Below are 25,360 nucleotides of genomic sequence, written 5' to 3' on the forward strand. Positions count from 1 at the left end.
TGAGTAACGGGTATCAGATAGTCGGGTAACTCGACTATAGCGTTCTCTCTTGTTTTTTATACCCGTTACTCGTAGAGTAAAAGGGTATACTAGATTAGTTGAAAAGTATGTAACAGGCAGAAGGAAGCGTTTCCGACCATATAAAGTATATATATTCTTGATCAGGATCAATAGCCGAGTCGATTTGGCCATGTCCGTCTGTCCGTCCGTCTGTCCGTCTGTCCGTCCGTCCGTCTGTCCGTCTGTCTGTCCGTATGAACGTCGAGATCTCAGGAACTACAAAAGCTAGAAAGTTGAGATTAAGTATACAGACTCCAGGGACATAGACGCAGCGCAAGTTTGTCGAATCATGCTGCCACGCCCACTCTAACGCCCACAAACCGCCCAAAACTGCGACGCCCACACTTTTGAAAAATGTTTTAATATTTTTTCATTTTTGTATTGGTCTTGTAAATTTCTATCGATTTGCAAAAAAACTTTTTGCCACGCCCACTCTAACGCCCACAAACCGCCCAAAACTGCCACGCCCACACTTTTGAAAAATGTTTTAATATTTTTTCATTTTTGTATTGGTCTTGAAAATTTCTAACGATTTGCAAAAAAACTTTTTGCCACGCCCACTCTAACGCCCACAAACCGCCCAAAGCTGCCACGCCCACACTTTTGAAAAATGTTTTGATATTTTTTCATTTTTGTATTAGTCTTGTAAATTTCTATCTATTTGCCAACAAACTTTTTGCCACGCCCACTCTAACGCCCACAAACCGCCAAAAAACTGTCCTTCGCACTTACACTAGCTGAGTAACGGGTATCAGATAGTCGGGGAACTCGACTATAGCGTTCTCTCTTGTTTTTGCTTTGTTTCTGGCGACCCCTGCAGTTTATTGGCATGTTGCGTGAATAAGCCTTTACGATAATTATATTAGTACATTATACTCACACACTAATTCATTCAATTTTCTCAAAGTGTGAGTTGTATTTGACACCTTTTTAAGGGTGTGCTGCTGTTTTTTAGAATACAAAAATTTGCACTTAATCCTAACATTAAAAAAAAGTATTGTCTAATTTTTATAAGTCCCAAGGATCATTACAAAATTATATGTAGAAATTAGGCTTTAGAAAATTAAAATAAGTCCCAAAACATACATATGTCAGCGCCATATCTGGTAACAAAATGCATGTCAAATTTTGCATCGAATACAAATAAACAGTTTTCTATTAGATCATCTTTTATAAAAAATGCCTTTATATGATATACAAAAATACATCTGATGAAAGAGTCTAATGAGAAAGCAGTGCATTCAAACTTGCCAATCAAAATAGTTTGTTTTAAGGCTCATCATTTAAATGGCCACTACCATTTTTTGCTGCAAAATGGCAATTGTGCAACAAGAAAATCCCTCTGAAACTGGGCTTACATTAGAAAAAAATAAAACAAGAGAGAATGCTGAGTTCCCCGATTATCAAATACCCGCTACTCAGCTAGTGGAAATGCAAAGGAGAAATTTCAATTTTTAGCTGTTTGTGAGTGTTAGAGTAGGCGTGGCAAAAAGATAAATTTACAAGAAATCCTTAGTGGTCCTTTCAATGACCTATTGCTTCCGACTCATAACATAATAAGAGTGCAAATGGTCCAAAACCGATTATCTGATACCCTTTACTTACCTAGTGGTAGTGCGAAGCAGAAACTTCAACACTAACAGTTTTGTGCAATTTGTGGGCGTTAGGGTGGGCGTGGCAAAAAGTTTTTTGGCTAATCGATAGAAATTTACAAGACGAATAAAAAAATAAAAAAAATATCAAAACATTTTTCAAAATTGTGGGCGTGGCAGCTTTTGCGGCTTGCGGGTGTTAGAGTGCGTGTGTTTTTCCAAAAGAACGGACGGACAGCTCCGGATCGACCCGGCTATTGATCGTGATCAAGAATATATATGCTTTATTTGAGGGGAAATGCTTCCCTGCCTGTCACTGGCGTTCAAAAATAACAAAAAAGGCGACCAACGTGCCGAAAACGAATACCGCTGCAGTTTAAATGATTTCAAGAGCGCCTGCAGGCATCGTAGAAGCAGCCCGATTTTGACTGGCCCTGTCAAAGATTTTTTGTGGACGGTAATCACACTGAATACATTCGAGAAGCACTGATTCCCACACACACACTCACTCGCTTTTTTGTTGCGTAGATGTACACGCTGATCAAGCTCCCCATGGAAAAGAAACTCCAGTGAATGCAAAAAAAAAATTTTTTTCTAGGCCATATAATATAGTTTCCGGATAGACGGACATGGCCAGATCGACTCAGCTATTGATCCTAATCAAGATAAAATAAGATAAGCAAATATACTTTATATGGTCGGAACGCTTCCATGTTGCCACGCCCACAAACCGCCAAAAACTGTTAGTGTTGAAGAGTCTCCTTTGCACTTGCACTAGCTGGGTAACGGGTATCAGATAGTCGGGGAACTCAATAGCGTTCTTTCTTGTTTAACTTGGAGTTCTCGGAAACTATATTATATGACCTAGAAAATAATATAAAATGGTAATCGACATGCCAAAAAAATCTCTTGCACGTAAACTAACTAATGGGGTTTCTGATGCTATTTCCTTATTTGAATATGGTATGGAATATGGTACCTTTTTTAGTAAATATGCTTATAATTTTAAATTTTCATGTCCATGTATTATAGATATATATTTTGGTGCTCTTCGTCACTAAATATATGAATTGTTTTATGCTTCAGTTTAGATTACATTTTCGCAGTATATATATTTAACATTTATAGAACAAAATAGCCTTTTCTTTCTGAATAAAGAAACAGATGCCTTTATTGTATTGACACATATTTTCATATGTCAACGGAATTCGTTTTTAATCACTCAACACTCTTTTTGTCATTATCCCTTCCGATCTCGGGGTATTCCAATTTAACACCGGGGTCACATGAAAAGATGGGGCAGCAATAAGGAAATGATGCGGTTTTATTAGTCTTTTCTGTGTCCAGTTTACATTTGTCATTTGCCAGTGGCAATGGGCCGCAATCTTCTACGAGTTCCAAAAGCCTACATATAAATACATTGGTTCATTAAAATATATAATATATACAATAAATAAAACTCTTCTTTAAATTACTTGGTATTATTTTCCTCATTTTGAACACAAGTAGATCGACCGCAGAATGGAGTCAGGTCCCACGACTTTCCGGGCTCAACAGTGGCACATCGAGTAGAAGCAAAGCACATTGCCGGAAAATCTAAAAAATTATAAGATTTATTTTAAGGAAGTGCGAGGGAAAATTTAACCCGCAAAGCGGCTTTTTATATTTATCCCATTGAAGCACTTTTGTACATATTTACTTTCGCAGACAAATTTTAAAGTAATGGGCTTTCGGTAGGGCGTGGCTAAAACAATTTTGGCACATTTACAATAAAAATATGTGTCAAATAAAAAATCAAACAAGGAAGCTATTTACTATTTAAATCCAAAGCTTATATACGCTTGCAGTAATTATATATTAAACAAAAACTTATGGTTACCGAATAAGCTTCTAAATCTACCATATAAGTCAGGATTAATAGCCCAGCCGATCTGGCCGTGTCCGTCTGTCTGTCCGTCCGTATAAACGTCGAGATCTTAGAAACTATTTAAGCTAAAATGTTAAGATTAAGCATACAGTTTCAAAAGAAATTGATGCAGCGCAAGTTTCCAAATGTTACCACGCCCACAAACCAGCCAAAGCCCACACTTTTGAAAAATGCTCTGAAATTTTCTCTTTTTTGATTTCATTGTAAATTTTTATTGAGTTGCTGAAAATAACGTTTTGTCACGCCCACTCTAAAGCTTACAATTCCCCCAAAATAAGTCACGCCCAAACTTTTGAAAATGTTTTATATTTTTTTGATATTTTTTCGTTTTCTTGTTACTCTTGACAATTATTTTCAGAATACAAAAAACATTTTAGTCACGCTCTTTTTAACGCTCACAAACTGCTCAACAGTTAAATTCTGTAATTTCTTATTCATGATCCCGCTGGTGGTTTCTGTGGGACCTAAGTTTATTGGCTTTTGACCCGGCTGTTGATACTAATCAAGAATATATACTTTATAAGAGGGCAATTGCTAATTACTCTGGTCTAAGTATTGACTATTGAAGTTAATTCATATAAGCGTGCGCACGATGTGGCATTACTTACAAGTATTTTTTCAATTAACTTTAAATGTACTTTTAATAGCTTTCTAATGCTCCGATCTGAACACACTGACAAGTACTTTAAGCGTGTGAGCGTTGTATTCGGTTTGGCAAGTAAGATTTATTCATATTTGCTAAATATGAACAAAACTTATCAGATTCAACATTCTTTCGATACAGTAATGCTTATATTGTTCTTATACCTTTTAATTAATTATTTACAAATACGATGATTGGCATACATACCTCTTAGAACATCGGCAGGAATAAGGCGTTTGAAAATTCGTATTTCACCTGCTTTCGTAGCGTCATCCTGTGTAATTTTTTGTTCAGCACACAGAGAGACTGTCAAGGCTGTCAAAATGAGGGCACATACAGCAAAATGAAAACTCATTTTAAAGATTTCAAAGATGTTTAATTTATGTAATTTGTAATAATACACGAGTAAAATAATATCGGCCCAAGTAAGAATTACAAAAAACGAACACAACTGGAATTAGCCAGTCTACATGAAGCGAAAGTTCACAATAAAATAAACCAACTGGCCAGTCGCACCTATACTTATGGGTATCTCATACATATATGTAGTGGCTACCTAAGATAAAGCTTTTGTGCTGGATTGAATACCACTTTGAAAGTTGTTACATTAAAAAAAATAAAACAGTGCTAAGCTTTGTGCTTTGGCCCGGTTTTCACCAGCATTGTCGTAAATCCAAATCAACACGAGCATGTAGCGTACATACATATTTATGGTAATATAAGGAATCTCCGACAAAATGAAGTTATCTTAATAAGTAGACAACATGTACGTGCTTAAATGTATAGATTCCTTTACAATATAGATACTTTGTATGTATATATGCAAGTATTGATATATGTATAAACATTTTTCATCACAATTGTTTATATCAAAACATTTAAAATTAGAGGGTGCGATCTTCACTCTTTTCTTACATCGCCGAGATGTGCTTTTGTTTGACATAAGAAGTTTTCTGCGAGGTTTACTATGAGTAGTTTGCATAATTGAGTATCTTGATAAGCATATATTTCGAAAGGTGAAGTTATAAAACCTCTAGCTATATATCAAGAGTTGGCCAATTTGAAGAAATGGGAATTTGAAAGGGCTATACAGGATTATCGAAAGAAGTTAGAAAAATTAAAATTAAAATGCAATGTTGTTTTAGCCCTTGTAGCCCTAACTGTTTTCTCAGAACAGAAAAAATTTCTATTAAAGTTGTGTAGTAATTCAAAATTGTCTTTAAAACTCGTAAACTTTTTTGTATCTGAGTTTTAAACCTTTTGGTTTATCTACAAGTAGCCAGATAAGATTTCAAGCCAACAAATATTTGAACACTTAACCCTTTTTAAATTATATTCGTATTAAAACGTTCAAAACGGATCTACTGCTGAGCAATAGCAAGATATTTATCTCTCTTTGTACACAAAGTATTTATATTTTTAGCACAAGCCGAGTCGAGCTGGCCATGTCCGTCCGTCTGTCTGTCCGAATGAAAGCTGTGATCTCGGAAACTATGTAAACCGGAACATTGAGATTAAGCATGCAGATTCTAATGACGCCTACGCTGTAGGCGTTGCCAAGCTCACAAACCGTCCAACACTACCTCGTCCACACTTCTTTTTCTAGCCGTTACTCGTAGAGTAAAAGGGTATACTAGATTCGTTGAAAAGTATGTAACAGGCAGAAGAAAGCGTTTCCGACCATATAAAGGTATATATTCTTGATCAGGATCAATAGCCCAGTCGATATGGCCATGTCCGTCTGTCCGTCCGTCTGTCTGTCCGTCCGTATGGACGCTGAGATCTCAGGAACTACTAAAGCTAGGAAATTGAGAAGCACACAGACTCCAGAGACATAGACGCAGCGCAAGTATGTCGATTCATGTTGCCACGCCCACTTTAACGCCCACAAATCGCCCAAAACGGCCACGCCCACACTTTTGAAAAATGTATTGATATTTTTTCATTTTTGTATTGGTCTTGTAAATTTCTATCGATTTGCCAAAAACTTTTTGCCACACCCACAAACCGCCCAAAGCTGCCACACTTTTGAAAAATGTTTTGATATTTTTTCATTTTTTTATTAATCTTGTAAATTTCTATCTATTTGCCATCTATCTATTTGGGCACGCCCACTCTAACGCCCACAAACCGCCAACACCGTCAGTGTTGAAGACTCTTTTTCGCACTTCCACTAGCTGAGTAACGGGTATCAGATAGTCGGGGAACACGACTATAGCGTTCTCTCTTGTTTTAAAACTAGCACAGGAGTGGACGGACGAACCGACGGCATTGGCTATATTAACTTGGCTGTTGTTAGTGTTCAAGAAGATATCATAATCTGGTCGCAGATATCTTCTTCATTGCTAACATCGAACATATAAGCAAAATATCAAAAGCCCTTTTATCCTTATTGGCTAGTAAAATATATTTTAGATGTCCTGCTATTTCTTGCTTAAAAAGAAAATGTATCTGAAAACTGTCTCTGTCTATTTTACATTTCTTATCAATAAGAGCATAAAGGCTGAACCTTGTACAATGCGTATTGTACATCACTTAATCAAAAAACCAAATTATTGCATTTACATAAATTACTAGCAATTTTTTCAACAACGGCCGATAGCTAGTTTCTTGCTTTAGCAAGGATATGAACAAGACTATAAGATTTTTCACAAGAATTTTCTTTAATAACATGTTTTATTTGACTTTTGTAAAGTAATGTGCTTAGCAGTCATGTTAACGACAAAAGAAGATCGGTGTTACAATAGATGAAATAATCAGTGGATACGATTGTACTTGTTAATGCCCATAGGAAATAAAAAAAGACAACAGATATCGACGTAGTCGACTATAAGGTCCCCTTTCGCTCTGATTATTTTTGTTTATATATATTTTATTGGTACACGCCAATAATAATACATTATGTGAAAAAAATACATAATTATTTTGGCCTCCTTTTATATTGATCAGCTTCACTTGATAGACACATCAGATTAGATTAGAGTACCAATATCTTGGCCTGTCCAATTTGTCCTTTCTTCTCAGGGACATTATTGTTTGCTTTTTTTCGAACCTGTTATACCCATAAAATATTGAAATCATTACCATTTTAAAAGTTATGAAGAACTCGATCTAGAAAAACCATACGGTATCTGAAATAAGTTTAATTAATTGAGATTTCTCAAATAATATCAGTAATAAAAGCATACCTTGTCGGACTTATAAAGATGTGTATGTGGTAGCAAGAATGTAGAACCCAAATCTCTTTCAGTCATTGTGTTGGAGACCTTTTTGAGAGGTTGACATCATCATTCAAAATAGTTTCGCCCTATATACATTAAATACATTACCTCATTGAATGCGCTTGGGCTGTTGGAATAAGCCTCATTAAAAGAAATATTTTCATCTAATCTAAAATATATATAAAAAAGGAATTTTATCGTAATATTTTTAATAAATAAGTATTATTCTAATCTAAATTATCTATTTTGGTAAAGAACCAGTATAAAACTTAGCTATTTTTGGGTGTAACCCAGCTGGTTTTTAATTGTCGTTAAACGAAAGATTCTTAATAGAGGTATTTTACATAATTTCAAAGGTTTCATGACCCAAAAATTGCGTTTGTATACGATTGCAAAAAAATGTCACTTTTCACGTAAAAGTGTATACAACACATTCATATATATATATAGAATAAGAAAAAATTTTTGAAAGTCTTTAGCTTATACAATATCTGCAGTATACACAAAACAAAAGTTTCATGTAGATAGCTTAACGACTAAAAGACTAGTTTCTGTAAAAAAAAAAACGATTAAAAAACTGTCAATACTTATTTCGACGAGATATACTTTAATGTATTGAAATCAGTACACCCTCTGCAAGGATATATTTTAAAAAAAGGATGGAGATATTTATGATTATAGGCTTATACATTTTAACACTCATTTTGGAGACATTGATCAATACCAAATTTTTCTATGGTCGTAATATAAACCGAATGGGAAATACTAAGGAAATCAACATATAATTTACATTAAAATCCTCTGAGCTTCTGCGTGCAAACTTTCACAAACTAAGATTCTGTTGCTTGAAGTAAGCCAATTGCTGACAACTAACTAGACTCAAAATATTATAGTAGTCAATTTCAATTCACATTTCATTATTTTATGTGTTGAACAATAAGATAAATAAGCAACTTACGTTGAAGTTCCAAATCCTATTTTATCTGTATTCAGGGCATATAACTCATATCCAGCAGATACTAGTGCAGCTTTGGCTAAAGTGCTACCTCTGTAGATAAGATTATCTGATAACGTTAAATATTCTAAATGTTGCTTACAGTTTGGGGCTAAGGATCGATAGGCAGTCATACGATCGTCATCCTTATGCACAACTCCTTGCCTTGTACTATCCATACTTGATCTTTTACCATGATGACTTAAACAAGAATTTTGAGAAATATCGGGAAAGCTAAATTTTGCTCGTGGAATCCTTAGAGTAAGAGAACGGTTATTTTGGTCTTTTTGTTGTGGGCTTCGGTCGGTACTACCATGTAGAAAGTCATGCTGTGTAAATGCACGTGTGATATTTAAGCCGTGTACTTTTCTAGAAGCTATCGTGTTCGTGTAAGTTTGAATCATACTTGTTTTTGTATGCGTTTCTGTATTCATGAAATGATTCTTCACTCCATTATATTTCTGTAAGGTAAATCCAGAATTATTATTATTTGAACTCTATAAGACTCTTAAACTTACCTTATTAGACATTAATATCATGTTTTTACATATTTCACCGATATTTTCCTTTTCACGGACTGATGGTCGACCAATTTTGATTGAGGTTGTTATACTTGGATTTAGTGAGGAAGCTGAAATGCATAATTGGCTTGTTTTCCTATCGACTTGTTTTTTGCGCTTGGTGATTATTAGCAAAAAGAGGAACATAACCAAAGAAGACAATATTGTGCCACTTGTAACAATAAATAGTATTATTATTTTCAAGTTAATTTGGCACTTCGTTCCGGTATACCAAGCATTGCACTTACATACCGCTAATCCTTGATGGCTCTTTTTAACCGGATCATTGACGCATTTGCCGTTATAGTTACATTTATCGCAACCGATTATATTATCTAGGCAATAGCGACCGGGGTGTAAGCTGTTTTCTAAGATATCTATGTAACCCTCCTTGCAACTGCAAGTGTAACTTCCAATTAAGTTAAAACATTGCGCATTTGGGGAACAGTCATAAAAATTTTTGTTGCGACATTCATCAAAGTCTACAATTTTAAAATACATTATTTTTTAAGAAGTAATTGTCAAGGCGAAATAGTTACCCTTGAATGTAAGGAATTGGAGCCCTTTTCTTGAGGTGTACAGTTCCGTGCCTCCAATACTAAAGTTGCTTTGCCGTAAATATTTTTTAAATACAGTTGTAAGTTGATCCTCATTGCTATTCTCTGATAACTATATTTATTGAACATGTTATAAATATAAAGTTAAATAAGTTTTTATTTAACGCTAACCTGAAGGAGGTAGGTGATCAATAACGTTTTCTTGGTTTGAGTCAAAGCTGTTAGTAGTTGCACACCGTGAAATATATCTCTATAATCAGATTGCATTACCATGCGATCGGCGGCTTCCAACAATATTTTACTAATATTTCGATATTCGATTGAAAAATTACTTTTTCTTTTATTGCTGAATTTTAATAAGTGACTTTCCGCCCAGTTGGCTTGAATTCTCATTTCATACGTATAAGTAGCTGAAATAGATTACAAATAATTCATATTCATATTAAAAACAGACAGTCATAATACTTACGTTTGCAAGGGTGATCCGGAAACATACGTCCAAAACCCGGTCGACACTCACAAATACCTAAAGTTTCGGTACTATTTCCATAGGTTACGCATATTTCATTTTTATTTAATCTGCATGTTGAATGGCAAGCAGTATCAGATTTTTGTTTTATTAAATCGATTCTCTGTGACAGAGAATCTATTAGATCTGCTCTAAAGGGCATACTTCTTAAGTCGCTGGGGGCATAACTTATCTGATCTGGGCTTGAGTTAGAGATTACCGAGCTCGATTTGTTTATAAAATCGGTGTGCCCCCTCTCTGGGCCATTTTCCATTTCAAAATTATCTGCAGTCCCAGAGTATCTGAGATCATACTTTACGTTATATGGCTCCCCGTTATAGTCTGATCCATTCAGAATACTAACATCGGGACTGCCTTGAGATATAAGTACTTTCTGAACACTAATGTGTATAGGTTTCATTAAATATGTTTTTGAAGTATTCACAACAAAATGCCCAAGAGGTATATATTTTTCAGCATCAATACTTTCAGTTTTGGTGAGTTGCAACGTATTAAAGGAGTTCGTTGTTCTTTCTGTGATCGAACTTTTTTGTGAAACAGAATCATCCTGCATCATTTCAGATGGTTCAAGCATTTTATCATCGTTCTTTAGTTTTTGTATCCAACTATTTTTGCAGTCTTTAATATTGCATATGATACCCAAGGTCGCACTACGCAAATCTTGACCAGGTTCAAAATGCGGCTCTTGTATTGTGTTCAATGAACCTAAATTGTATAGAAAACTATTTGGAAGTTCCAAGTTTGAAGTTTGCAGATTGATATCATTTATCGACGTTAACACGCGAGAACTTGTCTTTATAGATACTGTTGATTTTAAATAAGGGACCTTCAAAATAGGTAATGAGCTTGAAAAATGAATATATTTACTAGACACAGATGAGCAGTTATCGCTGAAGTTTGTTGTTCTCAGAACAATTGTAATGTTTTCAGAATCAGATGCATGTCTTGTAAAGTGTTTAATATGTGAATTTGCATTTATTGCAAGAAATAGCTCACACAAAATTTCAGAGCAATACTTTTTGGTAGGAGACACCGAATTTGTGGTTATCACTGAGAACCTTTTGTTCGATGCAGCGTTGCCGAAAATATTATTTTTCTTAGTGATTTTAAACTTCAAAACACGGGATGATTCGTTTGAGTACTCTGCTGTTTGATCTGGCTTTGAAAAAGGTTTCACTTTTTGATTAGGAGCTCCATTGCTATATCTTGTTTGTTTACCATTATGCATGTTATCCAGTCCAGCAGTTGGTTGGGAAGGAAAATTATTTTGAAAAACGGGGGCATATGTGGTTATTTTATTTGGTTTCTTCATATTTTCAATGGAAATTCCTTGAAATTTAACTTTGTTATATTTATCGGGGTCTAACTTATTGTAATCAAGAGAAAATAACCTTTTGCTATTGGATGTTATATGAACATTAATTTTTTCGTCGCTTAGTGGTATTTTTATATGTGGCATAAAAAAAGTATCGGTATATAATTTTACGGTTGTCGCTCCCGGAATGCTATCAGATTCCTTTTTGAAAGTCAGTGGACGGGCATGCATTTTAATAGTATGGCTAATTACATTATTTTGTAATTTTATTTGTTGAGCAGTTGACGGTGTAGCTATGATTAGGGGCGTAACATTGGATAACGACGATTTTATGGGGTTTTGATGACCGTCTTGACTAAAGAAATATTCAGGAGTATTTGACATGGCAAAATAACTTTTAGAAACTGGCAGACTTGTAACCATTATTTGTGGTATCCGAAATATGTCTAGGATATGATGGTTGTAAAATGCAGTATTGAGGTCAATTATTGGTTTCTGGACAAATTGGGAATTAAGTGTTGTACTCTTTACTTGTTTTTGAGGATTTATTAGTATTGAAGGCGGTTTTAATATACTAGCATACTCTATATAAGTTCTTTTATTGTATGAATTATTATAATTATCCAAAATATTGGAATTAATTGGATTATTTAAGTACAATGATTTTAGCGATATAGAGGGACGATTGTTTACTGCGGTTGTATTTCTGATAAACAATGTGTGGAATACTCCGACATTTATATTTGGCCTTCCAAAAATAACATTGGCGCTGGCCGTTATGACTTCTCCAGGCCTTATGGGAATTCCCTTATTCATTAATTCGTTTTCATATATCCTTGACGATTCTACATGCTCTTGGCGAGGTGCTATTTTATTTGTTTTCGTTACTAAGTCCATCCTCGGTGGATATATATGTAATGAATTAATATTTAGTTTGTCTGGAGTATCGCTTTTGAATTTTATTTCTTCATACTCGTTTTGGGCCAATGGTATATATACTGGTTTTTTAATAACTGCTGATATAGTTTGGCTTTGAACACTATTAGATTTTGGCCATCCTTTTTTATACGTTTGGTTGTACGTCTGTTCTTTCTGTAAATTGATTAACTGTTTTTTTAATAAGTGTGCCACAACATTTAGCACAGGACGAAAACTTTCCAAGCCAATTTTCTCAATAGTATTGGTCTGGGATGTTACAGAACTAAGCCGCGATTGCATTAATTTATTTTTAGTTTGTATATATACTTCGCTATTTTCAGACTCCAATAATATTAAATCTGTATTGTTAAAGAGGCTTGGTTTTTTCAAGACGTTGCTAAAATTCTCATAAAAGTCACTTTTCTTAGTACTTAAAGTTGGTTTTCGCTCACTACTTATTAACGTAGCGCTGTGTAAACTCATTGCTGAGCTAATATATATATTCTGTTTCTTCGACGTGGCCAAATTGCTTAAATTGGGTGTTGTTTGGAAGATATAGACACCCGTTACTCGAATAATTTCACCTGGCAGCAATGTGACCATTGTAACAATACTTTGGCGTTGATGTTTTCTCTTTTTAATCAAAAGTCTAGATTTTAAGGAAAGCAAAATATTTAAGCCTAATAGCGAACTATTAACGGTATCCGTTATTATATGTTTTATAAAGTGAGTGTGACGCATTAATTGATGGTTGGGAACTCTTAGATCCCTTTTACATGATTCCTTTAAAATGGTAAAATTAGAATTATACATACTTGAGCAAAAAGTTAGTGTTTCTAACAAGGCTTTTGTTGAATATATCCTAAGATAGTCAGATTCGTTATAACTCATTGCAAAAGTAGATGAATTATTTGATTGTTTCACGCTCGAAACAATTTTAGTTACTTCTGTATTCATGTAAGCGGAAGTGGTAACTGGAAGGGGCTCTGTACTAACTACTTGAGTGAGATTTTTTTTACTTGAGATATATGTTGGAGTTCCAAAATCATCATATACGGTTGTAGTTAATAATATGTAACTAAAGTATGTGTTTGTGCTAGGTGAAATATCTATGGTTGAATGTGGAAGAGCCAAGGACTGCTTTGTTTTCGTAATTGTGTTTGTGACAGTATCTTTTGATGTGACTATCATTGGAGTCAACTGTCCTCGATCAATTGTGTTAAAATAGTGATAATTTGTTGGAAACATACCAACTCCTATATCTGGAGTCTGAGTTTCATATACATTATTTGACGGAAAATATAATATAAGCTTATTGTCTTACCCTTGAGAAAATTACGTCTGCTATCATCGAGTTACTTGCATGAAGGTCATTTTGCTCTTCAGTAAAACTGTTGGTAATAACCATGTTTTTGGTAACCAAATGAAAACTTCCATTTTCCACATTAGTTGTGTGATATTTGTAAGTAGTTAGACAAATTTTTCTTACAAATACGTTTTTGGGAACAATAAGTGTTTTCTATGGAATTAGTAAACAAGACTTGTTAAATTTTCGATATCGTGTAGAAAACTCTTACCTGTTTAATTAAAGGCAATGTTAAAATCATCTGATTTTGTAACGTACTTGGGGCCAATGTCAAAGGCTTCTCGGATCGTAAGGTTTTTAAAATATGTTGACGATAATTGCTGTTTGCATTTTGGGTGGCCATCGCTAGATTTTCAATATGTTTCCCCTTTTCGTCGGCAATTATTAGTTCCACTCCATTTGACATAACATGAGTGGCAAGATTGTACCTGGCCTCGTCTAATACTTTTTCCGAGACAGAGCCATATAACAAATTACTTTCGTTATCTAACTCAAAGCTTTTATTATATTTCTCGGTGTCGTTATGTGCTTTGAAACTATAGCCTTCTACTTGATTGCGCTCTATATCAATTTCAAAAGAATATTTTAATATTATATTTGTGTGGACACTTGTCTAATTGCGGTCTTGTTTAAGGCAATATGAGAAGAGAGAAATGTGAAGAACATATACACTTCTAAACATATTAACCATATTTATTTGCTGTACAGATATAGCTAATGAGATGTTACACAGTTTAGAAAAAATAAATAATAATGTTAGCCGGAAATCTTCATTATGCGTTTTGTACATAGTAGATGTTTGTATATCATTTTTTTATACGATCGGGCGCCAAATATTTATTTAGTATATACGATACTTAGTAATACAAAAACAATACAATGATAAGTTTCGAGGACGTAACACTTGTGGGCGTGTTTTAAAGAACTTTCCCATTGTACATATAAAGCATACATAGGTCGCTACCTACTACCTGGTACTTAGTTTTCAACAAATGTAGTACCGTTTAACCGCACAACCTGGTACTAAAAAGTATTTTTCACTGATCGCAGCCTCGTTGCGAATCGTCACTGGTATTACTGCCGCCACATCAATATCACAAAATTTTGGTATCCAACAGATGGATCTCTAATACTAGAGAATATCAAATCGTAAGACCTTATCTGTACTTGAAGGACCTTCCACTTATTTAGAGTATTCTGGCGAGCATACTATTCAGTTAATCAATGCACCCTGAAGAAAGCTTAAAGATTTTACGCTTTGGTGTTATTTTCTTATCTACTATTAAGTGCGAAGCTTTGAATTTTTCCTGAAAATGGCAACTGTGGTTACCAAATCATTATTCACGGCTTACTACTACATATTTTTGATCGGCATTGTGATTGGCTTACTAAACATGGTTTTAGTTCTTAGGGAAAAGCACAAACGTCTTGACCTCATCTAAAGTGTAGATTTAATTGTCAAATATTTTTAATAAAAATAATAAGCATTCAACAGTTCTAAGGGTTAATAAAAAGGCAAAAAAGGCTATGCACTGAGACGTTTCAAGATACCGCGGGAAAATGTGAGAAAGATGGAGGCATGCAAGCAGAACCTTAACTGGTCACAAGACTCAACGCGATTGCAACCCATTGACGGTGCCCCAACACTTAATTAATTTATTTAATTAATTAAAATGATTTAAAAATAACAAAACAATTTCATCATTACGCTTTTCCAGCATCACCATACAAATTTTAGTCTTATGGCCGTTAGCATGGACTTCTCTTACCTTTTGCCTACGTTTGTTTCTACGAAATAATAAATACTTTTAATATAAATTTCATAAAACATAAAAAAAGACTCGAAACGGTAAAATACCATTCCTATTTGTAAAAAAGAGTGATAAAAGAATTTTACTTTCTGCCTATAGTTAGCCCTGTCCATTTTTATGCCCGTTACTTGTAGAGTAAAAGAAAGGGGCATAAAAATGAAAAGTATGTAACAGGCAGAAGGAAGCGTTTCCGATCATATTAAGTATATACATATATTCTTGATGAGGATCTTACGCCCACAAACCGTCCAAAGCTGCCACGCCCACACTTTTGAAAAACGTTTTGATATTTTTTTTTATTAGTCTTCTAAATTTCTATGGATACAATTTTTTTTGCACTTCCACTAGCTGAGTAACGGGTATCAGATAGGCGGGGAACTCGACTATAGCGTTCTTTGTTGTTTTAAATGAATTGAAATACCTGAAAACAACATCATTTTTTTATTGAAAGAACATATATACATTTTTGTTATAAAATATTCGTAGCCTTATTAAATGAACTCATTATTTTACATATATACATTGAGCTCGGTTTAAAGCATTGGTAAGCAAAATAACCAATAACTGAAGAAAAAAGTTGTAAGTAACTTCATAAAGGTACACAGTTGTAATAATATGGATTATTTTGAAAAGAATTTTATTTAAACTATAAATTCATGGAATATATTTTTTAACGTATTCTCAAAGTACACCTTATTTTAAAGAGTCCAAGGAGCTACATAGTTATAACATTGTAAGCTTATTATTATTAATATACTCAATCAAAGAACTTACAATGGGTCATCTTGGTAAGCGGTTATAAAAAATGTCGGTTATCTTAGCCAAATTGCAATGTAAACGAATCTAGTTATATATTATCTACATTGTCACATTTCTTTATTTCAACATTAACATTTATTTCGATTTATTATATATGCATTGCAATATTTGAGTCTTTTTTGGGCGATTAATGCGATTGTCAGAAAAAAAGCGAATCGAATCAGTTTTAGGTTTATTATGATGTTAAAAAATTAAACACGTTTTGAAATCCCATAAATGGACTTCTATTATGAAATTCAGAGTTGCTTAGTCGCATAGTTGGGTATTGAAGAAGTTCCTAGTGATACTATATTTATCTTTGACTAGTATTTGGACATCTTGCAAAGATTGGCAGGAATTATTTCGCTTACATTCTTATTTATTTGTTTTTTTTTTTTTGTAAAAATAAAGTAACAATCTGCCTTTAACTAATTTAAAGAAGCATAGGGGTTTTTAAATTTATAAATTAAATAACTACAGATTTTATTGATGTTGTCATCGTTGTAGATTGTCCATTAGAATTCGCAAACCAAAGATGCACATCACCTACAATGCTTTCTAATGATGCAGTTTGATCGGTAAATTCGTTAAATCCAAACTCATTTGTCAAAGAACTTCTTAGATCTTTAAATATTAAATTTTTTTCAATTATATTTTTGCTCTTTTCGGTGTTAGAAACATAATTCATAGAATTTGTTGGCTGTATTTCTAAAATTGCGTGCCTTTTCTGCAATGAAACAGAGTGATCATAATCACTTCTCACAGTTGACAATACAGTACTGAATTCGCCGGGTCTGCGGCCCGATACATAAAGTGTTATAACACTGGGTTCCTGATTCTTACTTCTCTTATTGCCACTGCTTGTTTTTCGTGATTTTTTTCGATGGCTTTTGGTTACTTGAGGCTCATTACTGACCGACACCAAATCCGAATCATATTCAATAATGTCGATGGCATCCGATTTTATTGAAGACCGAGTCCCATCGTCCAAAATTTGCAGGTTTTCACCTAACAATACTTGTGACGGTGTAGTATTTGATATAGCTTGGGCGAGTGACTCCTGCTGTTGCTGAATAAGTAAGTGCTGCAATAACAAATTATTTACATTAGCCGCCGGTCCAACAGTATGCACACTTTGAACTGATGGGATAGTGTTAATTATGGTATCCACACTATATTCTGTAGCTGTTATAGTCTGTGCGGTAGTGTCATAAACAGTAGTTAAAATCTTTTTTCCTTGAAATGTTACTGGAAGAATAGTAGACTTCCCGTCGAATATTGTAGTAAGATATGTTGAAGTGTGGGTTCGATACTCAGTGATAGGCTCAACAGATGTGGGAATTGCAGCGGATGGGACGTTTTGTTGTCCGACAGCCCCAATCAAGGGATGAGCAGGTAAGTTTAAGTTTCCTAAAAGCAATTGGGAAAGTAAAATGTTGGCAAGCGGTGCGTTTTCAGTAATTTGAGGCTGTATTGTAGTTACAATGTACTCTACAGAATACGCTGTAGATGGAATAATATGTGAAAAGGATGTCTTTCTTCCTCGAATAGTGGTTGGTGTAAAAGTTACAGAACTTGTGATAGATTCATGCAATAAATATTTTGTTTGTTCGGTAGCCCCAGCAATATTTATAATAGACGTTTCTCGATTTAGATATGTGGAACTGATCCCGTTTGTACCTAATACTACTGCAAACTCATTTGGACCCACAATCTCGGTGCTTGATTTGGCAGTGACAATGTTTTTGTACTCAGTTACATGTCCGTTTACTACAGGTACTGCGACCTCAGATGGTATAAAATGTGTAACTGTGATACTTTGAAGTTCATTTTCCACGGATTGTAAATCAGATGCGTATTCGATTCGATTTCGACCACGACTTCTTCCTCTATTTAATGTATTAGAATTCAAGTTTCGTGAACGGGTTGAAGTGGATTGTCGCCCGTTATCTAAATTATTTTTGTTATAGTTTGCATAGCTTTTTAGTCTACGACTATTTGAACTTCCAGAATTTCCAACAGGGCGTCTTTTTGAAGAATTTCCACTTGCTGGTTGACGTCGAAAGTTATTAGATGCAGTGCCTTTTAAATTAGCATCTTTCTCTCTCAACGTAAATTGTGGTCGCTTTGTTGTCGGTCTGCTTGGGCGAATCGATCTATGTTTGGTTCCTGTTGTTGAGTCTACGATTGATGCCTGCGTGTATAATTGATGTGCCTGGGGAGAATGAAATCTTGATCCAAATCTAGAACTAGACTTATCGCGATGGGTCAAGATAGTCTCAGTATTATCGTCGGAGTCCATAAGCTTTGACTCAACTTTGGTAGTTACTGTCTGGTTTTGTCGACGAAATCTGAATCTATTTCTCCTTACTGTATCCGCTTGCCGACGCACTCGATATCTAGTGGTGAAAAAAGCAGCATTTTTAATAGACCGCTTTCTTCGATGAATAATTTCATCATTCACTTCATCTTGTTCCTCGACACCTTCATATTCAAAATCATTGTTAAATACACTATCGTTTGTCCTAACTGCCTTAAGGTTTTCATTGTTTAGCTGACTTTGAAAAAGGCTTCTTGGCGGAAAAAGTGTGTTTTGTGGTCTTGATCTTGGATGAGGACCAATAGGTCGCTGAAAACTACGCGCCCTTGGCTTGGCAGTCGTTGTTGTTGTACTACTTGTAGTTTTTGGTCGGGGTGATAGCGGGTTTCGTCTGAGCGAAACTGCTGGCGAATCGCCAGTCTGTCGAATTTGAGGAGTAAATCCACTGGGCGAATTTATGGGCCGACGAAAGCGCAGTAACGGGCTGTTGTTATTGTTATTGATTCCTTCTTCCACATTCACTACTTCATCGGTTGAAATATCCTCTTCATCGCTACCTTCCGAGCTTGACTCCGCAACGATCGTTGTGGACTGTGTCGGTCTATAGATTGATACTAGCCCTGAGCTAGTTGGCTTTATGCGTAACCTTGAGTTGGTTATAACTCCAGACCCACGAAACACAGGAAAACTTGATGATCGATAAGAAATATTAATATTTTGTCGCCTGGAACTAACGATGGGGCGAAAAGCTGAAGCAAACCGGGTCTTTGATGGTAAAAATGCGTTGCTAGACTGAAGAGTACCATTCGCTTCGATTAAATCTGACGATGACTTACTTGGTCGCCCAAACAGGCGCCTGGATAACTGACTCTGCGATAAGTTAGGTTCGTTGGAATTTATTGGAACATTAGAAATAATACCCCTACGAGATGTGGCATATCTACCTGTTGATTTTAACGCAGGTGTTGCCGTTATAGTAGGTGTGATGTCGGATCTTGTAATAATAGTAGCGCTACTAGGGACTAGTGTTTTTTGTTTTGGTGCGAATGTGGGCCGGTTTCTTGAGGCAAACGGCCGAATTACTGGTGCAAACGGTCGTTTTGCATTTTGTGGTGAATGATTTGATATCCCGTCAATGTTAACCAATTCTGGATTACTGTTTGTCAGGGGTTTATAAGCAACAGCTGTTTTATCATTTTCACTTTTGGTAGATTCTATTATTTCAATTAAGTCTACATTTTTAGTATTCATATCAGAAATTTTAACGCTTGTCGGGAGCAAAATATGGTCAGACATTGTTTTGTCAAAGAAAAAACTAGATGTACTTTCAATTATCTGCGCGTATCGATTGTCTATTACAGTTCCTATAACTCGAGACTGGTATAAGGTGGTTGTACTATTTTGTATGCGTTTTCCTTCAATAAGCCTTACTAAGCCCGTTTTATACAAATTTATGCTTGATAAGCCGTCATCAGGGATGTTGCCAAAGATGGGCAAGTTAGATTTTTTCGACTGGTCAACGTGTAACCTTGATGTGCTACTGGTTACTTTAATATCATGTCCCTCACTATTTATTGACGACACAATTTCCGTTGTAAAATACAAAGTACTTATTTTTTCAGCATCAATTATTTGCCTAAAATCATACAAAACAACATTCGGATTATGGGTTTCGATTGGATTTTCAAAATTAGCAATGGGCTGACTTGGTTTGATCATGGTTGCATCTGTGACTTCCATTGGATTAGACATTTCTTTGGATGTCATTATATTGGTAATGGTTTCCAGACGCGAATCAATAAAAGTCGCATTAACGTCGTACGAAGTAGTATAATATGTATATGTTGTATAGAATGTGGTAATGTCAGATTTGGAATCCTGATTATTTTGGGTATTGCTATCAGTCGCGGTCGACCAACTTGACACCTCATCTGCTAATGATGACTTATCGTTAACGGCCAAAGTTGTACCATTACTGTGTTGTATTACATTGGATAACGTTTCCTCTCTGCTTAATGTTGTAATCTCCCCATCTCTAGCCAACTTTGTCCAATAAGTAAATGTTGTAAAATAAGTAATCGGGAAAGAGGAATCCTCTACACTTATTAATTTTGTGGGCTGCAAAGTTTCGGTAGCTACATTGGTAACAGTCTCATGTCGACTTATAATACTTGTTTCATCCCCTACATACATAGTTGTATAAAATGTAAATGTTGTAAAACTGGTTTGTAGAAGAAACGTTGCAGACGGTATAATCTCCTCTGTGTTACTTTCCGAACTTACTTGGTCTTCAGGGAAATTTTGGTTAATAAAACTAGCTGGACTTAAATCACTTACAATGCTCGAGTTTACTCTTATTCCAAATGTCGTGTTGTCTACGTCATAGATTTTATTATCTACTAAAGAATACAGAGATTTTAAAAAAGTTTTTGTTGTAGTTTTGGAATTGCTGATACTTATAATATTAGTTTGATAGTTTGGCTCATTGTTGGTAATATAATTGCTGACAATCTCTGTTCGTGATTGTACGGCAGTTTCGTTATTTGTAAAAATCGATGTATAATATGTATATGTTGTAAACAAGGTCTTAGTATATTTTAAATCGTCGAGATAGGTGGTCATCATCTGTTTAGAACTCTCAGCGGTATTTACTTTACTTTCCTGGGATAATAGACTAGCAATTTCATCCGGTATAGTATACTTCTGCGAAAATGCAGTCCCAGAAATCTGGTTTTCTTCTATATAATTTAAAGTGTTGGATTTTAATTTACTCTCAGGCAAAAATGTTGAGGAAACGATGTTTGTTAATACTTCAGTGTGGCTAGATATGGTAGTTCTAGACCCTTCAAAGAATGTGGTTAAGTAAGTATAAGTTGTATATAGGGTTTTATATATTAGGTCAACTTCATCACTAACACTTTCATATTCTTCATCTTCGCTTTCATATTCGTTTTCTGCGGTCACCTCATATTCCTGTAAATCTTGAACCGTTGTTTCGTCTATGTCAGTATTTATTAAATTAGTTGATATGAATTCTCCACTCGACCTAGTAACAGTATCGTGGGAAACACTGATGATATTTAATTCTTGGTTTTGTTTTGATTGTGAAGCTTGTATGCAATAATATTTGGTAGTCTCTACAATTTCGTAAGCACGAAGTGGATTAGCATTAATAACAATGGTATCCCTACCACTATTTTCCTTGTTTGTTTTGTTTGCCTTAGTCATTTGAGTAAGGAAAACTTGTGAAGTTGTATGGTTGCATAGTTCCTCAATGTTACGATTTTCATTACTTGTTTCAAACACTTGATTAATATCCAAGCTGCTGTTTGTAATGTTTATATTAGTTTGATGTGTCACGGTCTCATGGATTTTATCACTCTTTGATATTTGATTAAGTTTAATAGATTTTATTTGGTTAGCGGAATCCAATTTTAAGCTCGGTGAATCAATAATCCTATCAAAACTAGTGAAGGGATCATCATCAATAAACACAGTTGTAGCGCCTTCATGCTTTGTAATGCTAGGTTCAAGCTGCTTCGTTTCTTCTTTCAATATAGCGTTAGTAACATTAGAGGGTGATATAAGATCCTTAAAAGGATTGGAGACCAATGGAACTATTTCTTTAGATAACACCGAACTGGCATCCTGCTTTTCGTCAAATAAATTGAAGGCAAATGTAGTTGACGGGTTGTTAGGTTTCAAATCAAATAAGTTTTTCGAATAATTTTCATTAAACATTTCACTTGCACTAATATCAGACCCTAAATCTGCATATTTTTGGGAACTAGTACCCATCGTTAAAGTACTCTCAGCTTTTTCAATAGTATGAACGATTTCTTCGGGAATTGAATCATGATGTAAAGTGGGCTTGCCTGTTATTGATGTAACGTGTCCGTAATGCAGGCTGCTTTTTGTAGTACTAGGAGAAAAAACTATTACGCTATCACCGACAATGGTGGTAAAATCAGCGAAGCCGTAATACGTAACGGTAGCTAAGATTTGCTTGCGGGCGGATCGATTTTTTTGGTTATGATCTTCCATATTTTTTTCTGTATGCGGTTGCATCAGGCGTTCATATTTGATTTCTTTAATTGGAGCATGTGGGTCGATCGCGAGTTGGTTTAACGTCAAAGTAGTAAAACTACCGTCAGGCCTATTAACTGTATATGTCTGCAAATGTTTAATTGATAAAACCTCAATCAATCTATTCATTTCATCTTCCTTTTTTAAGTCAATCTTCAACGTATCGTTGCAGTCATATTCCATAGATGTTATTATTTTGTCATCTTGCAAAGCGGGAGCTTCTAGATCTTTTATTTTTGTGCTTTGCTCGATCACAAAATCCGTATTACCCACGAACTCTCGCTGATGAACACCTATACTGTCGTCAATATTCTGCCAGTCAGAGTCATCAAAGTTAAAAAGATCGTTGTGGCTTTGTAAGAATAGCGGTGTTTGAAGAGAAGCTTCTTCACCTACCCAACTAGTAACCACAGAAGGGGCTACATTTTCGTTTTCATAAAGAACTCTCGAACTTTTTTTTAGGTATTGTGCGTAAAGGCGACCATTATTTAAAGTAGTCCCCAAAATCTTGGTGGCAAATTCTGTTGTTATTCCGTCCTGAATAAATGTTCTGGCAGTTGATGTTAAAACACCTATTTCTGGGCGTACTGTTAAGAACCTTCCATGAAAATCGGCCACATGCCCTGATTCGTTATTTACCAAGAGTACCGTGGTAATATCTAATCATTTATGAAGAGATTGGCCAAAATCAGTCATTAAGTATAATAATAATTACAGTAAAAACAGTAAAAGCGTGAAAGTCATATATACACATTAGAAGAAACAGGACCATATTATTTTGTGCAGGCGTAAGATAAAAGATAAAGTAAGTTAATGTTTCCAGAATGTACATTCCAAAAGTTGGTGAAATCATAGAAAGAGATAAAGAAAATAAAAAAGGAAATATTTTAAATCATATAGTACTATATATGTAGTTGTAAAAATATACTATGAACCAATCCTTAATTCGATTACCATTTTAAAATGTCTAAGCTAAGAGCACACTTAAAAATGAAATAAGTTATTAATCTTTAACTAATATAAGAACAGCGCTCTTTGTTTCAAATTTCTTACCATCCCCGGTTATTGCTGGCAAACTTGGTGTCGGACTCACATGATAAGACTGATCTGTAAGTATATTAAATAAATGTTTTAATTTATTTTTTTTTCTTAATGCTTGGGCTTATGTATGTTAGGATCTAGGAAGCTATATTAAAATTACAGAATTGGCACGCTATTTTTGTTACAGAAACATTTATTGTTTCAAAAGTATGTTTCACAGCGTTGCAAGCTTCATCAGCATCAACAGCCTAGTCGATATACCCATGTTCGTTTTCACTTAAACTCGTTTCACAGTTTTAAAGCCATCTGAACTAAACTTTCCCAAAAATCTTCTATTTATTGCAGGAAGTCGAAACGGGCCGGGTCGAACCAATATATCACACAGCTGCCATTGTTTTATAATTTATATCATTGTTTTCAATTATAAATTTTTCTTATTCGTTACAAAATAGTTTTTCGACTATTTTCAGTTTTAATAAATAAAAAAATAAATCATTACTCAAAGATTTTGGTCATAAAGTGTTGTTATTTTTAAATATAATATAAGCTACACGACGAAGCTAATCAATAAATCCGAATACACATATTTGTACAGCAACAATAAAATTTGGCCCACCGCTATCTTAAATGTTTGCTTATATCTTTTATGAGATTTCCACTTATACCACATTTGGCCACGGCTTAAAACAGGTTTTGCTTGTCAATACCTAAGGTAGCCAGTTAGACGCGAATACAACAAAAATTACATGTATCCGAGGCTTAGATATTTCAAAATAACCACAAGGTATTGTTTCCGCGAAGCTTTTAAGATTATATAATATTTGGAGAAATGTACGGGATACATTGCGATCAGTAGAGCCATTTTCGTCATACTCACTAATTGCTTGGGAAGTTTCGATGTGGACCATAGTCAACAAGATTGTGGTAAACATTATTAAATGGTAATAAGTAGAATATATCATCCTTCTTGTAAATGTTGAAATGTCGCATTTTTTATTGTAAATATCCGATATTTCGTTGTCTTCACGTGGCTGAAGCATTTTAAGTTTCTTTAAAATGCAAAAAAGAAAAACTCTAAAGTAAGAAATATTAAACAGATTCGGCCTTATAAATTAAATTTGTTAATTAATGTACTTCTCATAAACTTATAAGACACAAATTTGATTTTTGAAATTAATTAAAAGTTTGAGAAACACGCACGTCTATCTGAAGAAACGAAAGCCAGAGAACTGATTTCACTGGCACAATAACAGACTCATCCGGTTGTTACTATGCGGTTAAGCTACACAAAGGTGGTTAGGCTGGTTTCGACAACTTCAATAGTTCCCTTTTAGCAAATATGTTATATGTTTTGATATGATATTCCCTACATATGTCAATAATCATATAATTTAAAACATTTTAAAAATCAATTAGATGAGATTAGACGAGTCAATGAACATTATAATTATGAAACCATTATTATTATTTTTTTACGCGCAAGTCCTACGACCACATTATGAACCAATAAAGTTCAAGTTCTTTCTTTTAATTTGTTTAAAATAAAATAACTTATACAAAGACTCTTCCTCTTCGGATAGGTTTGTGTACTTGTGAATCCCCTTGGAGGTATTGAACCCATT

General features: G+C 34.6%; 3 protein-coding genes and 1 long non-coding RNA gene across 18 annotated transcripts; 1 reads left to right on the forward strand and 3 right to left on the reverse strand.

Moving 5' to 3' along the window:
- Nucleotides 1-2,797: 2,797 nt before the first annotated feature.
- LOC6523700 lies at nt 2,798-4,718 on the reverse strand. The gene is made up of 3 exons (XM_002099541.4): nt 4,430-4,718; nt 3,128-3,248; nt 2,798-3,057 (listed from the first exon to the last, which is right to left on the reverse strand). Exons 1-3 carry the CDS (start codon nt 4,575-4,577, stop codon nt 2,871-2,873), a joined length of 456 nt encoding a protein of 151 aa, XP_002099577.1. The 5' UTR covers nt 4,578-4,718; the 3' UTR covers nt 2,798-2,870.
- Nucleotides 4,719-7,142: 2,424 nt separating this feature from the next.
- On the reverse strand, nt 7,143-15,676 carry LOC6523701. 13 transcript variants are annotated; one of them, XR_005561911.2, is made up of 13 exons: nt 13,894-15,673; nt 13,641-13,835; nt 10,024-13,585; nt 9,726-9,964; nt 9,537-9,666; nt 9,250-9,479; nt 8,956-9,068; nt 8,844-8,898; nt 8,541-8,692; nt 8,402-8,485; nt 7,552-7,612; nt 7,411-7,488; nt 7,143-7,353 (listed from the first exon to the last, which is right to left on the reverse strand). XR_005561911.2 is itself a non-coding variant. In XM_039376966.2 (11 exons), the coding sequence occupies exons 1-11, from the start codon at nt 14,086-14,088 to the stop codon at nt 7,318-7,320; spliced, it is 4,359 nt and encodes a 1,452-aa protein (XP_039232900.1). In that variant the 5' UTR covers nt 14,089-15,673; the 3' UTR covers nt 7,143-7,317. The 13 variants fall into 13 exon arrangements, 7 of the variants coding, with proteins under 7 accessions (XP_039232900.1, XP_015046744.2, XP_039232897.1 ...); XR_005561910.2 differs by having other exon boundaries at nt 8,956-9,479; nt 13,894-15,676; XR_005561908.2 differs by having other exon boundaries at nt 8,751-8,898; nt 8,956-9,479; nt 13,894-15,675.
- Nucleotides 15,677-16,340: 664 nt separating this feature from the next.
- LOC120320434 lies at nt 16,341-25,012 on the reverse strand. 3 transcript variants are annotated; one of them, XM_039376962.2, is made up of 5 exons: nt 24,939-25,012; nt 24,616-24,787; nt 23,751-23,804; nt 23,094-23,356; nt 16,341-17,375 (listed from the first exon to the last, which is right to left on the reverse strand). In XM_039376962.2, exons 2-5 carry the CDS (start codon nt 24,776-24,778, stop codon nt 16,758-16,760), a joined length of 1,098 nt encoding a protein of 365 aa, XP_039232896.1. In that variant the 5' UTR covers nt 24,779-24,787; nt 24,939-25,012; the 3' UTR covers nt 16,341-16,757. The 3 variants fall into 3 exon arrangements, with proteins under 3 accessions (XP_039232896.1, XP_002099578.1, XP_039232895.1); XM_002099542.4 differs by having other exon boundaries at nt 16,341-23,356; XM_039376961.2 differs by lacking the exon at nt 24,939-25,012 and adding an exon at nt 24,873-24,887 and having other exon boundaries at nt 16,341-23,356.
- Nucleotides 21,216-24,605, forward strand: LOC26535020. Its single transcript, XR_001453882.2, has 4 exons — nt 21,216-21,301; nt 21,389-21,473; nt 23,727-23,806; nt 24,084-24,605. It is a non-coding gene; the product is annotated as an uncharacterized LOC26535020 (long non-coding RNA).
- Nucleotides 25,013-25,360: the final 348 nt, after the last annotated feature.

The sequence above is a fragment of the Drosophila yakuba genome, chromosome 4, assembly GCF_016746365.2.
Source record: "Drosophila yakuba strain Tai18E2 chromosome 4, Prin_Dyak_Tai18E2_2.1, whole genome shotgun sequence".
Lineage (NCBI taxonomy): Eukaryota > Metazoa > Arthropoda > Insecta > Diptera > Drosophilidae > Drosophila > Drosophila yakuba.